This window comes from Plasmodium sp. gorilla clade G2 (assembly GCF_900097015.1).
Source record: "Plasmodium sp. gorilla clade G2 genome assembly, chromosome: 5".
Classification (NCBI taxonomy): domain Eukaryota; phylum Apicomplexa; class Aconoidasida; order Haemosporida; family Plasmodiidae; genus Plasmodium; species Plasmodium adleri (nom. inval.).
This window is the reverse complement of record NC_041697.1, coordinates 650,001-665,645: the sequence shown is the minus strand read 5'-3', so window position 1 is coordinate 665,645 and position 15,645 is coordinate 650,001. Positions and strand designations below refer to the sequence as shown.

At 19.7% G+C, this 15,645-nt stretch overlaps 5 protein-coding genes across 5 annotated transcripts; 2 read left to right on the top strand and 3 right to left on the bottom strand.

Annotated features, from left to right (window-relative positions):
• Positions 1 to 889: 889 nt before the first annotated feature.
• On the bottom strand, positions 890 to 5,071 carry PADL01_0517100 (RAP protein, putative; the record flags this gene model as incomplete). The annotated part of the gene is made up of 2 exons (XM_028685537.1): positions 890 to 1,102; positions 1,199 to 5,071. The coding sequence occupies 2 exons, from the start codon at positions 5,069 to 5,071 to the stop codon at positions 890 to 892; spliced, it is 4,086 nt and encodes a 1,361-aa protein (XP_028537025.1).
• An 841-nt stretch (positions 5,072 to 5,912) lies between these two features.
• On the bottom strand, positions 5,913 to 7,482 carry PADL01_0517000 (conserved protein, unknown function; the record flags this gene model as incomplete). Its single annotated transcript, XM_028685534.1, has 6 exons — positions 5,913 to 5,968; positions 6,136 to 6,229; positions 6,341 to 6,422; positions 6,566 to 6,774; positions 6,874 to 7,175; positions 7,413 to 7,482. 6 exons carry the CDS (start codon positions 7,480 to 7,482, stop codon positions 5,913 to 5,915), a joined length of 813 nt encoding a protein of 270 aa, XP_028537024.1.
• A 930-nt stretch (positions 7,483 to 8,412) lies between these two features.
• PADL01_0516900 (zinc finger protein, putative) lies at positions 8,413 to 10,199 on the top strand (the record flags this gene model as incomplete). The annotated part of the gene is made up of 2 exons (XM_028685533.1): positions 8,413 to 8,732; positions 8,858 to 10,199. 2 exons carry the CDS (start codon positions 8,413 to 8,415, stop codon positions 10,197 to 10,199), a joined length of 1,662 nt encoding a protein of 553 aa, XP_028537023.1.
• Positions 10,200 to 11,419: 1,220 nt separating this feature from the next.
• PADL01_0516800 (apicortin, putative) lies at positions 11,420 to 12,178 on the top strand (the record flags this gene model as incomplete). Its single annotated transcript, XM_028685532.1, has 2 exons — positions 11,420 to 11,488; positions 11,567 to 12,178. The coding sequence occupies 2 exons, from the start codon at positions 11,420 to 11,422 to the stop codon at positions 12,176 to 12,178; spliced, it is 681 nt and encodes a 226-aa protein (XP_028537022.1).
• A 362-nt stretch (positions 12,179 to 12,540) lies between these two features.
• PADL01_0516700 (eukaryotic translation initiation factor, putative) lies at positions 12,541 to 14,691 on the bottom strand (the record flags this gene model as incomplete). The annotated part of the gene is made up of 1 exon (XM_028685531.1): positions 12,541 to 14,691. The coding sequence occupies one exon, from the start codon at positions 14,689 to 14,691 to the stop codon at positions 12,541 to 12,543; it is 2,151 nt and encodes a 716-aa protein (XP_028537021.1).
• Between the last annotated feature and the right edge of the window lie 954 nt (positions 14,692 to 15,645).

The following is a 15,645-nucleotide window of genomic DNA, read 5'->3' as shown; positions in this document are numbered from 1 at the left end:
TGAATAAATAATATATATATATATATATATATATATATATTCGAATATTAATGTATAGATATATTCATTTATACTGCACATATATTATTATTTTATTTATTTTTTTTTTTTTTAACACAAACTGTTTCTTCATACATATATATATATATATATATATATATATACAAATATATTTATTATTTTTTGTACATATATGTAAACTTTAAAAAAATAAATAAAACACAAATAATTATAATAATCATGTTTATATTATTATCAACAATTATATTCTGTTCACATATATTCCAATCCCTTTTTTTTAATAAACCCATATTGTGTCTTTATAGACATATTAAACAAATATACATGTATATATTATTTTATTTATTTATTTTTTTTTTTTTCCTGCACATATGTACCATATCTTAGCTAGTTAAAAAAAAAAATTATGAACAAGTCAGGAAGATAAGTATTTAAAATGTTATTTATTTATTTATTTATTTATTTATTTTTATATATATTATGAGAAGGAATTTATAAGATTTTATTTTCCAAAAAAAAAAAAATAAATGTAACACAAAGAAATAATAAATTATTAAAAATTTATAAGTAATAAATAAAAACAAATAAATGATCACATCAAAAAGGATAAAACTATTTAAAAAAAAAAAGAGAAGCAACCATATAAAAAAACATATGTAGTTAATATAAAAAGGGATAATTAGCAAATGCTAATGAAACTTTGTTTGAAAATTAATAACTAAAAATGAATTAATTTGTTTTAGAAAGTGATAATAAATAAAAAGACAAAAAAAAAAAAAAAAATAGAAATTAAAAAAATTAATTAGAAAATAATATTATATATATTATATATATATTTGTGTGATGTGACACATCTTTTTAACTATATTTATGGACTATAATTTACTTTGTCTAAAAGTTTTTTGGTAAAATGCATGGTATCCAAGGCACTGAACATAAATGTATAGTCGCTAATTGGAACAGAAATTACGGTATAACCTAGTTCTCTGAGCAATCTTTTTTTAAATAATGTATTTGCTTTGTATATAATCATTTCACCTTTCTGAAAGAAGTGGTTAGGTCCGTCAATTTCTATGACAATCTATTAAAAATGAAAAATGAAAAATGAAAAATATAAATGAAATATTTATATATATATATATATATATATATATATATATATATTTTATTAGTGTACCTTCGAATGGGGTATAAATATGTCAACCAGAATGGAATCCAAAATAAAAAATTCATTATAATGAAATATATTCAATCTCCTTAAGTCATTGGATATTTTTTTATGCACTGAAGATGATATAAGATTTTTTTGTTCTTTCCTTTGATTTCGTGCTAATTGTTTTTTCCATATATTTAATGTATTAATAGATACTTTAAAATATTTTTCAAAGATGGCATGTATTTTTTGTTTGATGTCATTATTTATGATGATATCATTTTTATAATTTTCTTTATTTTTTAATAACTTATCTATATGTTTTTCATTATTTAATAAATAAAGACAATAAGAAAATGCAGCTTGATATAATTGTGATTGATGTAATTGTGATATGAAATTTTTTACTTTGGTTGTATTCTTTTTTTTTCCGCATTTAATAAATCTTTTATTACATTCATATAAACCATCTTCAAAAATATTTTTTGAAAATACATTTAATATTGATAAACTCCATAAAATGTTAGCAATAGATTGTGTATCACATTTTGTCCACTTCAAAATTTTATCTTTAATTTGTGATTCAAACATATATAATAGTTTTAATATAATAGCATTATTATTTGTATTATTATAAAGGTTAATTTTTTTATTACTTATTTCGTTAAGGAATAAGGAATAATTTGTATGCTCAATATTTAAATGGTTATTATTTAAAGTGTTTTTAAAATTATGGTTTACTATATTGATATCTTGACCTGATACATTACTATTATTATTATTATTATTATTATTATTATTATTATTATCATTTTTATCATTTTTATCATTTTTATCATTTTTATCATTTTGATTATAAGTTATATCATCTTTTATATTATTCAATTTATTTTTTGTTTTGATATTATCATTATATATATCCAAGTCAGTATCTATACCTACTTTATTAAGTTGCATACTAAATTGATTTTTATATTTCTTTTCATCATAAAAGTATTTTAATGGAAATACATATTCATCATGGATAATATGAACATATGGTTTAGAATCACAAGAGTAATCATCTACATTAATATTCATATTTTTATCTTCTTCATAAAATATATTACTATTATTATTTGATGGTGATATATCCCAATTGTTTGTATATCCATGTAAGTGATATATTCCATCATTATCTTTATAGTAAAATATAACATTTTTATTTATATTTATTTTATTATTATCATTTTGATTATGATTATATTGGACCATACTTTTGTTCTTATAATCATTATTGGTATTTACATATTCGAATGGATTATTATAAGGAAGATTATCACCCTTTTCATTTATATCATCACTATAAGTATCATTATCACCCTTTTCATTTATATTATCATTATATATATCATTATCACCCTTTTCATTTATATTATCATTATATGTATCATTACCACCCTTTTCATTTATATTATCATTATCCTTTTTGTTCATATGAAAAATATAATATTGCAACTCATTGTGATCTTTATACATATCCTTATATAAACCCAATCCAATATTTGCACATGACCAGAAAATGTTTGACCAGTTCCTCATATTCATTTTATCTTTTTCATTTTCAATTTTATTTAATGAATAAGTGAGAAAATTTTCAAATAATAAATATGTCACATATTTTTTATGATTTATATTATTATTTACATTTGTATTAAATTTATCTTGTATATTATTTATTATATTATGATCATCTTTTATATCATTTGGTTTTATATTCTCTAGATTGAGTTTATTAGTATGATCATTATTTTCTTCTGTTTTGTTTATTGTTAAATAATCATCTTTTATATTATATTTAAAAAAATGATTTTTTTTAATAACATCAAGAATATTATTATTTATGCAATCAGACGAAAAAAGAGATAAACTATACAATATTGTAGATATATCTTTTAATAATAACTTATCAAAAATTTTAATGGCATAATTATATAAAAGAATTAACATATCATAATTATAATAATTACATACAGCTAAAGACCATATTATATTACTAAATTCTTGAGCTTTAAATTTATTTTCATTTATATATTTTTTAATACAATTAAATAATAAATGAAATTCTTCTTCGGTTTCTATTAATTCATTTTTTATAGAACCAAAGGACCATATAATAATAGAAATCTCTTGTGCTTTAAAATTATTAATATTTTTATAAAATTGCTTTTTTACGTATTTCCATATATCAGGATCATTATTAGATAACACAGATGAAGCCCATGCAATATTTGCTACATGTTTTGTTATAACAGATTCATCACAATTATTATTATTATTATTATTATTATTATTATTATTATTATTATTAATTGATAAATTATCTTTTAATAGTTCATATATATTTCTATATGTTTCTACTTTTTCGTATAGGTTCATGTGGCTACTGCTCAAGAGGTCTTTATATTTATTCTCTTCATTATTATTGTTTCTTTTTTCGGAGTTCACATTAGAATCATGCACATATGTGTTATCATCATCATCATCATCAATATGTTTCTGGTTATCATCATCATCAATATGTTTCTGGTTATCATCATCATCTATATGTATCTTCTTATCATCATCATCTATATGTATATTCTTATCATCATCATCTATATGTATCTTCTTATCATCATCATTTATATGTATATTCTTATCATCAATATTATCTTTGTTCGAGCCTAACTCCTTTTCATCCTTCTTAGAAGACAAATCGAATACTCTAGGGGAATCATCCACATTTGAATAATTCTCAAACAAACTAGATGTTATTGTATCAAAGCATGAATTTATTGAATACTCTCCTTCATCAAAATTATTTCTTTTATAAAAACTTTTATTTCTAACATGTTTAGCTATCCTATGATATGCTGTAACAATATTAACCTCATTAAAAATATGTTTTTTTTTTTTTTTTTTTATATTTTTATAATTTGAATAATTATAATATTTATCTAACACATTTAATATTTCTTCAACTGATAGAGCGTTAACTAGTTCTTTATTTATTTTAATATTTATATGATTCGTATTTTCAGATACTTTTTTTATTGAAGAATAAAATGCAGATTGGAAATATTGAGGTCTTTCTTCATTCTTATCTTCATTATGTATATTATATTTTTTTAAGTCAAAACTTCTAATTTCTTTTGTATTATTCCATGACATAAATTTATAATATCTTTTTTTATTTATTTTTTCATTTTTATTAACTGTCTCATTATTTGAAGAGTTATTATAATCTTTGTTTATATCATCATTCCTAATATTATTAGAATCATCAAAATTGTTATTATTATTATTATTATTATTTTCATAACTTTTATATATATCATCATTAACCATATCATCTTCTCTTTGATCATCTAATCCACTGTCATCATCTAAATCTGTTGTAATTATATTCCCCTCAGATTTATTGTAACCACACTTTAAAACATTGAACCTTTCATATCCGATAATACTATTTTCTTGTTCACTTCCTTTTTTAAAAAAATTTAAAGAGGAAAAAAATTTTGATAACTTTTTAGTTATCTTATGGTCACTACTTTTTATTTCTTTTGCCTTATAAGGCACATCAAAGGAATTTATTAAAATATTATTATCCTTATCATTCTTATAAAAATGTTTCTTCCTATTTTTTATTTTATAGGAAATATTGTTAATCCCTTTGAATATATTTTTCTTATTGACTAAAAAAAATAGCCTATTACCTTTTCCACTTTGAAAGTTTATATTATTATTAATAATATGGTTTCTCGAATGTATACATTCCACTTTTCTTACATTATATATCTTTATGGATGCAATATATATTATAAGTATTATTATTAAATTAATATGGACCCTTTTTAATTTCATAAATTTTATCATATCTCCTTATGTAAAGAAAATAAATTTTTTTTTATCCATTTCATTCTCATTAAAATAAATGAATAAAATCAACATAAATTAATATAAACATATAAAAAAAATATATATAAAAATATATATATATATATATATTGATAGTATAACTAAACAAAAATTTAAACAAAATAAAACATAAATATAAAGATGTATAATATATATATAATATATATGTATATAATATTATTTAAAAGAATAGGAAAATAATAAAATAAAATCCTTTTTTTTCATAAAATTAAGGAGAAATGAAAAAAGGCGTTCATAAAAAAATAATAAATAAATAAATATTTATATATTTCTTTTATTTTTTTACTCTTTATATTATTTTATAAGAATATATAGAAACTGGAAATAAATAAAATAACGTTCATTTTAATAGGAACATTTTTTTCTATTTCATTATACATTCGACATATATATAATATATATAATATGTAATGTCATACTTATAATTTCTTATTTATTAATTTTATATTTTAATCATATTGTATATATATATATATATATATATATATATATATATATACACATTTTGAATTAACTTATTTTTATAATGATTGAATTAAAAAAAAAAGGAAAAAAGTTTATTATATTTAAAATTAAAAAAGAGAAAATTATAAAAATATCAATATCCCAAATAAAGGGAAAAAAAAAAAAAAACCAAAAAAAAAAAAAAAATTAAAATAAATAAAATAAAATAATAAAAACTAATTGTTTATAGAAAAAACATATAAACATTATATATATTAACAAAAAAAATAAAAATGATAATTTTAAACAAATTGTATTATTTTATGTTTCTCCATTAAAGTAATGATTCCCTATATAAGGTCTTTTCAACATTACTATGTGAGCAGAAAGCTATAAGAAAAAAATAATAAAAAAAATTAAAAAAACATTACAGAATAAATATATATATATGAGGAATATATTCCTTATAAATCATCCCTACATATAATATATATATATATAAACATATTAACTATTCTTATGAAAAATACAATTAAGTGTTAATATACTATGCATACCTGTTCCTCCTGCTTCTAAGTTAATAAAATCATCCTCACCCACAGTAATATCATATGAGTTCTTTTTTCCATATATAAAATTTTCAAAAAATGACTAAAAAAAATAAATTAATAAAAACATTATGATAATATTAAGATATATCTAAATGTATATATAATATTGAATCATGCACACATATATATATATATATATATTTTTTTTTACCTTTAATATAATTTTCCCTGTTTTTTTTAAGAGTACCGCTTTATGATGATCAATATTTTTTTTGGAAAATGAGCATACCCATCTATACAACCACAATATATATATATATATATATATATATATATACAAATGAATATATAAATGTGATAAAAAATTAAAACATAAATAATAAAATATACACCACATATATATAATATATTTTTATTTTTTTTTTTCTATATATACTTTCCATTTTCTGAGTCCTCGTTTTTTATGACCTCAGGATTTATTGTTATAAGTTCATTCATTTTTAATGGCTTTTTAGTAATTGGACATATTAATTCTTTAGATGGAGGTTTTAATTTCTTTTGAATAGCATCTTTTTTTACTTTAGAAGAATTGCAAGAGAGCCAGAAATTATTTGATATATCTAACAAGTTTTTTTCTTCTTCCTTCTGTATTTAAAAAAAAAATATATATATTTATTTATACCATCACACATATATATACATATATATATATATTAATTTGATAACATTTTACATAATATATACCTGAACATTTGGTGTGTTTAAATTTTCCAAATCTTGGAGAAACTTCTTTTTCTCTTTTTCTTTTTCTTGTAATAGTTCTTCTTTTTTTTTTCTTTTCATATCTTTTATATAATCTTCATATTCTTTTTTTTTTTTGGCATATATTTTTTTTTGATTTAAAAAATTATTAATTATACATATTTTACAAAATATATAACCATAAGGAGAACTAACTGGATTTTCTGCTGTCCTTAAACATATCCAGCACTGTTCAAATTTCCTCATGGAATCTTTTCCTAATCGTTCTCTTATTGTTCCTACATCTTTATTTTATTTTTTAAATAAAAAAAAAAAAAAAAAAAAAGAAATTTATCATATAATTATATATATTTATTCATAAACAATATGTACTCATATATATGTATATGAATAAATTTTTATTCATTTCGCATAATTGTATAATCAGAAGAAAAAAAAAAAAAAAAAAAAATACAAACACATAAATATAAATATATAAATATATATATATATGTGATACCATCTTATTCCCATCATTTTACCTTTAACTTTTTTTCTCTCGTGATATGTAAATATAGGATTTGCTGTATTATTTTTACTATGCCTCGCCATTTGTTCTGAAAATATTACTTTATCAACAATTGTTATAAAAACAACATTAATATATATATATATAGTTATTAATAAAATAGTTGAGGTTAAAATATACCAATAAATAGTTTCATGGGAACTTATATATTTTTTTAAAGCACTTACATTATTATAAAATTATAAATATTATGATTTTTTTTTCTTTTTTAAATTTATTTTATAGAATTTTGAAAAAAAAATATAATATATATATATTATATAAAATAATATATATGTATTAAACATATATATAAAATAAATCCTCTATTATATATATAATATATATATATATATATATATATATATTTATTTATATGGGTATTATTTTTTTGTATTGCAAATATATGCATTATTATATAACATATAATATAGCTCAATAAAATATATTATATTGTAATATATATAAATATGTATACATTTTTGTATTTCTTTTATTTATTGAAATTTTTTTTGTTTGATCGAATTTTATTATATAATATATATATATATATATTTATATATATTTTTTTTTTTATTTTAAATATATATTTATGTATTATAAGTTAAAATATTGTATCTTAATCTTCCGTCTAAAATTTTGTACCATATTAAAAAAATATATGATTTGTTCCTAATAATATCATGTATTAATATTATATCAATTTTTTTAATATCTTCATGATTTCCCCTTTTTACATTTTTATATTATCTCTTTGAAAAGAAAAATATACATATGTTTTATGTGCATCAAAATATTTATATTATATATATATGTATATTTTTTTTCTCTTTTATGATTTTATTTCTTTACATTTTTTAATTTGTACATATAATTAACTCTTTTTTTTTTTTTTTTTTTTTTTTTTTTGTGTGTCTTTATATAATATTAAAAATTTTAGATGAATAACATATTTATGAATAATCAATAAAATAATGTCTAACCCTATAGGAACAGATATTAATATATTAGATAATAATTTAACACAAATATTTAGAGACTCAGATGAATGGTTAACACTAGAATATTTTTTACAAGTAAATGCAAGAACATCTAGAGTAAAGTTAGTACAAGCGTGGCATGTTTCTCCTGTACAAGTCATAAATAAATTTCAAAAAAAAAACTCAGAAAAACTTGTTTTAAAAACTTTTATTGATACTTCAGCATTAGATAGGGATAATACAATTCAGGATATTTGTGCAAGGGGGTTTTCTATTTCTTCCAAGGGTTTAAAGTTGTCCATTGGGAACTTTAAGTGAGCCTCATAAAAATTAATATAAATAAATATAAACATCTATTTATATATATATGTATATATAATATCCATGTATACCATTTATTTATTTATTTTATTTTTTTTTTTCCCTTTTTATTTATTAGCATTCCTGGTTTCCCACTCACGTCCTTAAATAAAAACAAAACGTTTAATAAATGTAATGAACTCATATACGAAAATGATCCTCAAAATTCAAGAAAAAAAAAACTCAAAAAAATTATAGAACACAGCCAAAACTCTCTTTTATCTGGTGAAAGAGGAATATTTGAATTTTTGTTATGTGATGTAGGTGTTGGGTTATCCTTATCTGTTAATGAAAAGGATGTATCCACATATAATAGAGATGTGCTACCTATCGAATATGACAGTATATTTATTAAAAAACAAAAAGAGGAATCGCTAGATGATGCATTAACGATTCATTATAAAAATAAAGAAAACGAAAATCATAAACATAATAATGAAATAAATTTAGCCTTAGGAGGAGATATTATGCCAACATATGGTGTTTTACCATATTATACTTTTCATCATGAATATATTATTTATGATAATTCACAAATATTACCACGTTATTTAATACAATTTGAGTGTGATCCAAATGATGATGAACATTTTTCTCTTCCTCTTTGTGATTATTGTAGTGATGCACCTTCCATATTTTATTGTGAATCCGATGAAGTTAAGCTATGTGAAAAATGTGATACTCTTATCCATTCACAAAATAAAATAGTCAAAAAACATATCAGAAAAGCTTTAAACGAAGCACAAAAAATACCAGGAAAATGTAAGAGACACATGTCAAATGATGTTAATATGTTCTGTACTATCTGTCATATTCCTATTTGTAATTTGTGTATCTCCAATCATGTACACACTGATTTAAGAACGAACCAAAATTTTCCTTATTTAAATAATAACAATAATAATCAAGATGATACAATCATTTCTTTAAATATGGCATATAAAGCTATTCTACATAATAGTAATAACCCATCAAATTTTATTAAACAAAAAAAAAAAAATTTAAATGATTTACTAGCCAAAATTGACACTTTACATGAACAAGTCAGGATAAATATGAACGATGCAGAAAAAAGTGTGTATACTATATTAGAGGATTTAGTAAAACAATTACATATAACAACAGATAAGAAAATGTGTTCCGTATTAAGTGAAGAATATGAATTGAAAAGACAGTTTAATGAAATTATATGGAATGAATCTTTTTTATATTATTTACAAACTATATTACCTCCAGCTGATTTTATGAATGCATGGTTAAAGCATTGTCAATGTAGAGAACAGATAGAACAAAATTCGAAAGTTGTTGAGGAATTGCATTCATTAATATATCCTGATATGCGAATAAAGGGAAATATAAATATAGTAACAGATAGTTCAATGGAGCATGATAAAATATATCATACGAATGATAACATATAGAACTCTAAAGAAAAATATGAATATGAATATATACATATATATATATATATATATATAATATAGATAGACTTTTCCTATTAATATATGAAACATTTTCATAAGTATTTACATAAACAATATTTGTAAAACCATATATTCTTTTTTTTGTTTTTAATTATATTCGTATATATTGCATTTAGGTATATTTTTATTTTATTATTTTTTTATTTTTTTGTTATAATTTTTTTATGTGTCTATTATTTTATAAAATGTCTCCGATAATATATATATATTTATTTATTTGTAAAATTTTAACTGTAGATTGGAATAATATATCTACATTATTTTAATAATAATTGTATTTAAACTGTACCTCAAAAAATAAATAAAAATAAAATTAAACAATGATTTTTTAAAGCGATGTTATGTAAATACTTCTACATGGTTCATAAATGGTTATAAATATATATAATATTATTCTTACCCTTTAATTTAATATATTTCATCTACCCCTTAATATATATATATATATATATTTTTTTTGTGAAAGAAAATACTTATATATGTGAAGAGTAAGAGGGAATAAAATATTCTCATTAGCATATTGAATATATTTAACAAAAAATAAAAAAATAAATGTTTGATATATTTTATATGAATGAATACTATATTTTATCAAAAAAAACTTTCATTATCATAAGGCATAAACGTTTATTTTATTTTATTTTATTATTTTTTTTTTAATAATATCTTATAAATAGTATATCTTTATATTCAGAGTGATTAAAAATACGTTTTGTTATATCACTTATATATATATAAATATATTTATATATATTTTTTTAAGTTACGATGTTTTATAAAAAGATAATTAAGGTTTATAAATAAGGTGACCTTAAAATTTGTCAAGTCTTTTAAAATAAAAGAATGATATTAAAAATAAAAAGTATACATATATACAAATGCATAAATTTGTTGTCATGTTTATTATATTTATAACATATAATTTGATAACTTGCATTCTGAAAAAAATAAAAATATAACAATATATATATATATATATATTAAGATAACACAAAATGTGCCCTTATAAAACATATTTTGTGAAAAAAAGAAAATGAAAAATATTATTTTTCTTATTTACAACTTAATTATATTTGTATAGTATATCTTATTGTACTTAATTATTTTTTACCATATTGTATTTGTCAAGTCTATTATTTCAACGTATATTTTTTTTAATGGACAATCTTGATGAAGTTATAAAAGAATATCAGAAGTATCTAGAGGGAAAAGAAAAGACACACAAGGTATCTTAAAATATTACATACACACAAATATATATATATATATATATATATATGTTGCCTATATATTAAATCATATAGATAAATTCTTGTAAGCAGCTATGCTGTGAGGAAGATAATTTAAAACCTGTAAAAAAATACTTTATGGTTTGTCAAAAGAAAAAAAAAGAAAGTAATGAATATGCTACTTCCCTATTAAATGATAAAATATGCTCAAACGTGTTTGAAAGGTTAAATGATAAACAATTTTATACGGGAGTTCAAAAAAATAAATTTATCGAATTATTAAAAAATAATAAAAATAAATCCTCCAACAGTTATAATAATATAAAAGCATTTTCTACTATCAAGATGAAACCATGTAATTATGTTGTAACTCCTGGTACGTTAGGTATACAAAAATATGGTATACAAACAGGAAGAACAAAAACTATATTTCTTTTTAATAATGAAAAGAAATATGATAAAGGAGTATATTTTTTAGTTAAATCGCATATAAAAAATATAAAATCATTATGTTACGAAATTACAAAGATTTTACAACCTTCTATTGGTCCTACTAGAAAAATATATGACCAGAACTTTTCGCTAGTTAAAAATGTAAACAATTTGATAAATGGAGGGAAATATTTATGTACCTCAGGTGACCCACCTGCACCTATTCGTAATTTGAGTATTCACTTTCTTTCGTAGCATAAAAAATATATGTATATATATATGCAATGTGATCACCTTTGATAACAAAAAAAAAAAAAAAAAAAAAAAAAAAAAAAACTACAGATGATGTTTCAGATATGGTATATATATTTCTATGTTTTATTTTTTTTTTTTATATATATAATATTGTTTCCTTGTATGTGTGTTCATAATAAAAAATAAATCATTTAAAAAAAAAAAAAAAAAATTAAATAATTAATTATATAAATGTAAATATAAATATAAATATATATATATATTTTTTTTTATTTATGGGTGGGTAACATCCCAATGTATTTATACATATATTAAAAATTTTATTTTCATTTTCATTTTTTTTTTTTTTTTTTTTTTTTGTTTTATGCAAAAATTTCCTCCTTTACTGATAGTACATGCTCGATGACTATTGTTTTTTCTTCCCATTCAAATTGGCTCTCGAATGTTTCCCAATTTTTTTTAAGTTGTTGATATTCTTGATATGATTGGAAGAGTGCAGTAATTTCTTGAAATTTTTGGTTGAATGAATTTTCTACATTTTTTCTTTCTGTGAGTAAAGCATTTTTTTTTGCTGTTTTCATTTTTTCATCAATATTATCGAATTTTTTTGAATAATTATTTAGATTATTTTTGATTTCTAATTTTAATTTATCATTAAATAATGACTTCGGATGTGGTCTAAATAAGAATTGAATGAATGAAGGTTTTTTTATTCTCATAAGACATTTTCCTTGAAAGGTCCAAATATGAAATCCTGCTTCACTATTTTCTTCTCTATAACCAGTATTAAAAGCATTTGGATTATTAGAAACAGCTGAGACTAGGAATCTACCACAACGACTCCATGATATAGAATTAACTAATAGATGTTCATCTTTATGTATAACATCTACTTCATCATTATTATTTAAACAACAGAAATAGAGTGTACCTTCTGATGCTAATGATGCTAATATAAAATAAGTACCTTGTGGTGACCATTTCATAAAATTCATTTGATTATTAATTTCGAATGTACTTGACCATTTAGCATCTCTTGCAGTTCCTTTATTAGATATTTTAAAGAATCTTATTTGTTGTTTATTAGTTGTTTCTTCTCTAAGTATGAGTGCAAAACGATTACTGTTGGATTCTTCCCAATGGAATTGTTTTGTTTTAACAGCTTCTATTTGTACATTATCTACTGGTATATTTTTTTCTCTCATACGGAATATTTCTAATTGTGTATATTCTTTCTTAATTTTTTTACCAGATTTTTTTTGAATGGTTGTTTTTAAACATAGATAATCCCCTTTATTATGCCAATGTATGGAAGCAACACTAACATCATAAATTTTTCTTGAAACTAATTCTTTTCTGGATGGTATATCTACAAGAATTAATGTTCCTGGTGTATCATTAGTTTGTGGTATCCATATAGCTAAAATATTATCAACAGGTGACCAATCAAATTCTTTTACACCTGAATATTTTAAGGGTGTTCTTTTTTTTTCATGATCTTCAATTAATAACATAGATGGTAATTCATAAACATAAACTTCTTTTTGTTTTCCTATACAAGCAATATATTTATCATCAGGACTCCATAAGAAATGTGGAAACATTTTTTCTTTAGGACTATATTCAGGAGTAATAAAAGATCGAAGTAATTTACCTGTGATAACTCTCCAAATACAAATAGATTTTTCATTTCTTAAAGAATATGGAGTACCATCCCATGTTAATACATAATTTTCATTAGGAGAAAACATAATTTCTTTAACACTTTTATGTTGTAATCTAATTAATTTTTCAAAACTATCTCCTCCCCATAAAGCTATACCTGGATTATGAAAGCTAACTAAATAAGAACCTTGATTACTCCATTGAACACTTGAAAAAGGTGCATTTTTTTTAAAAGTTGTATAAATTAATTGAGGTTCTTTTTCTAAAGGATCAAACCAATGAACTTCAAAATGACTATCATATCTAACAATAAATTGTTCTCTACATTTTTCATCATATAACCACCATCTAATTTTTTCTCTTGTAAATCCAACAACATTAATAGGCATTGCTTTTTCATCTCTATTAATAATATTTTCTATATCATCCATTTTTGATGTAGTTAATATATGTTTTGCATCTAATTTTAATTTATTCAATATCTTTACAGCTTCATTTGCTTGAAAACTATCATTAAATGTTACAAAACAAATACCTTTAGTTTTATTCTCTTCATCAGTAGGCATATCTATTTTCATATTTAATAAAGAAGAATCACTAATTTTAGCACTCAAATGTCTTATAAATAATTTCTTTAATACTTCAGCTAATCTTCCATGCTTTTCTGATTCAACCTTAGGTATACCTAATATAGTAACAATCCTAGGAAAATCGACTTCTAATGTTATTAATGCTTCTTTATCAGAATATTTCTTATTTAATAAATTCTCATCACCATTATCACTATCTTCTGATAAAAATTCAGCCAATTCTTTATCACTCAATTCGTTCTCATTAATTTTCACCATTCTTTTTACACATAAAAATAAAAAATATTTATGTATATATGAAATCTATTTAACCTTTATGTTAAAAAAATATAAATATAAATATAATATATATATGTATTTATATTTATATTTATATTTATTCTCTATATCTACAGTGCTCTTTCTTCAAAATTATAATTCCTATTTCTTCTTATTAATCTTTACTCTTACCTTCAAATATTATATTGATAATTTATTCATACATAAATATAATGTAATATATAAAAAATTTATTCTTCGATTAATAAAATATTTATTTATGTACTCGTATTTATAATGTTCCTGTTCTAATATATTAAAAATATAATCAAAAAAATTAAAAAATAAAACATATACATAAATACATATATATATATATATATATATATTTAATACATAAGTTCTTTTTTTTTTTTTTTTCTTTTTTTTCTTTTTTTTATGTATTTGTTTATAAATAATAATTTATTTTATTTTGTTCCTAATTTTATAAAATCCATCCAAATTTTTTTTTTAATAAAATTATATTATATATATAATAAATATATATATATTATATTATATACGTGAAAAAAATATATTTTTTTTATTTAAAAAAATATATATATATAAATATATATATGTAATAATATATTATATATATATATACATATATTATATATATGTATAATAATATGGGTATATAAATATTTATGTAGAAATAATATATATATATATATTATATTATATATCCCAAACTTTTCATTATATATATATATATATATATATATGTATTAAATTTTTTAATTAATTTATAAAAAAATGTATTTTTCAATTCTACAAATTATTTTTATAAATACAAAAAAGTTCGTCAGGTAATATATTTATCAATATATAGAATATATTATATATTTAAATTATTTATATAATAATAAAATAATTATTAGAACCTTTTTTTTATAATTACAAAATATTTAG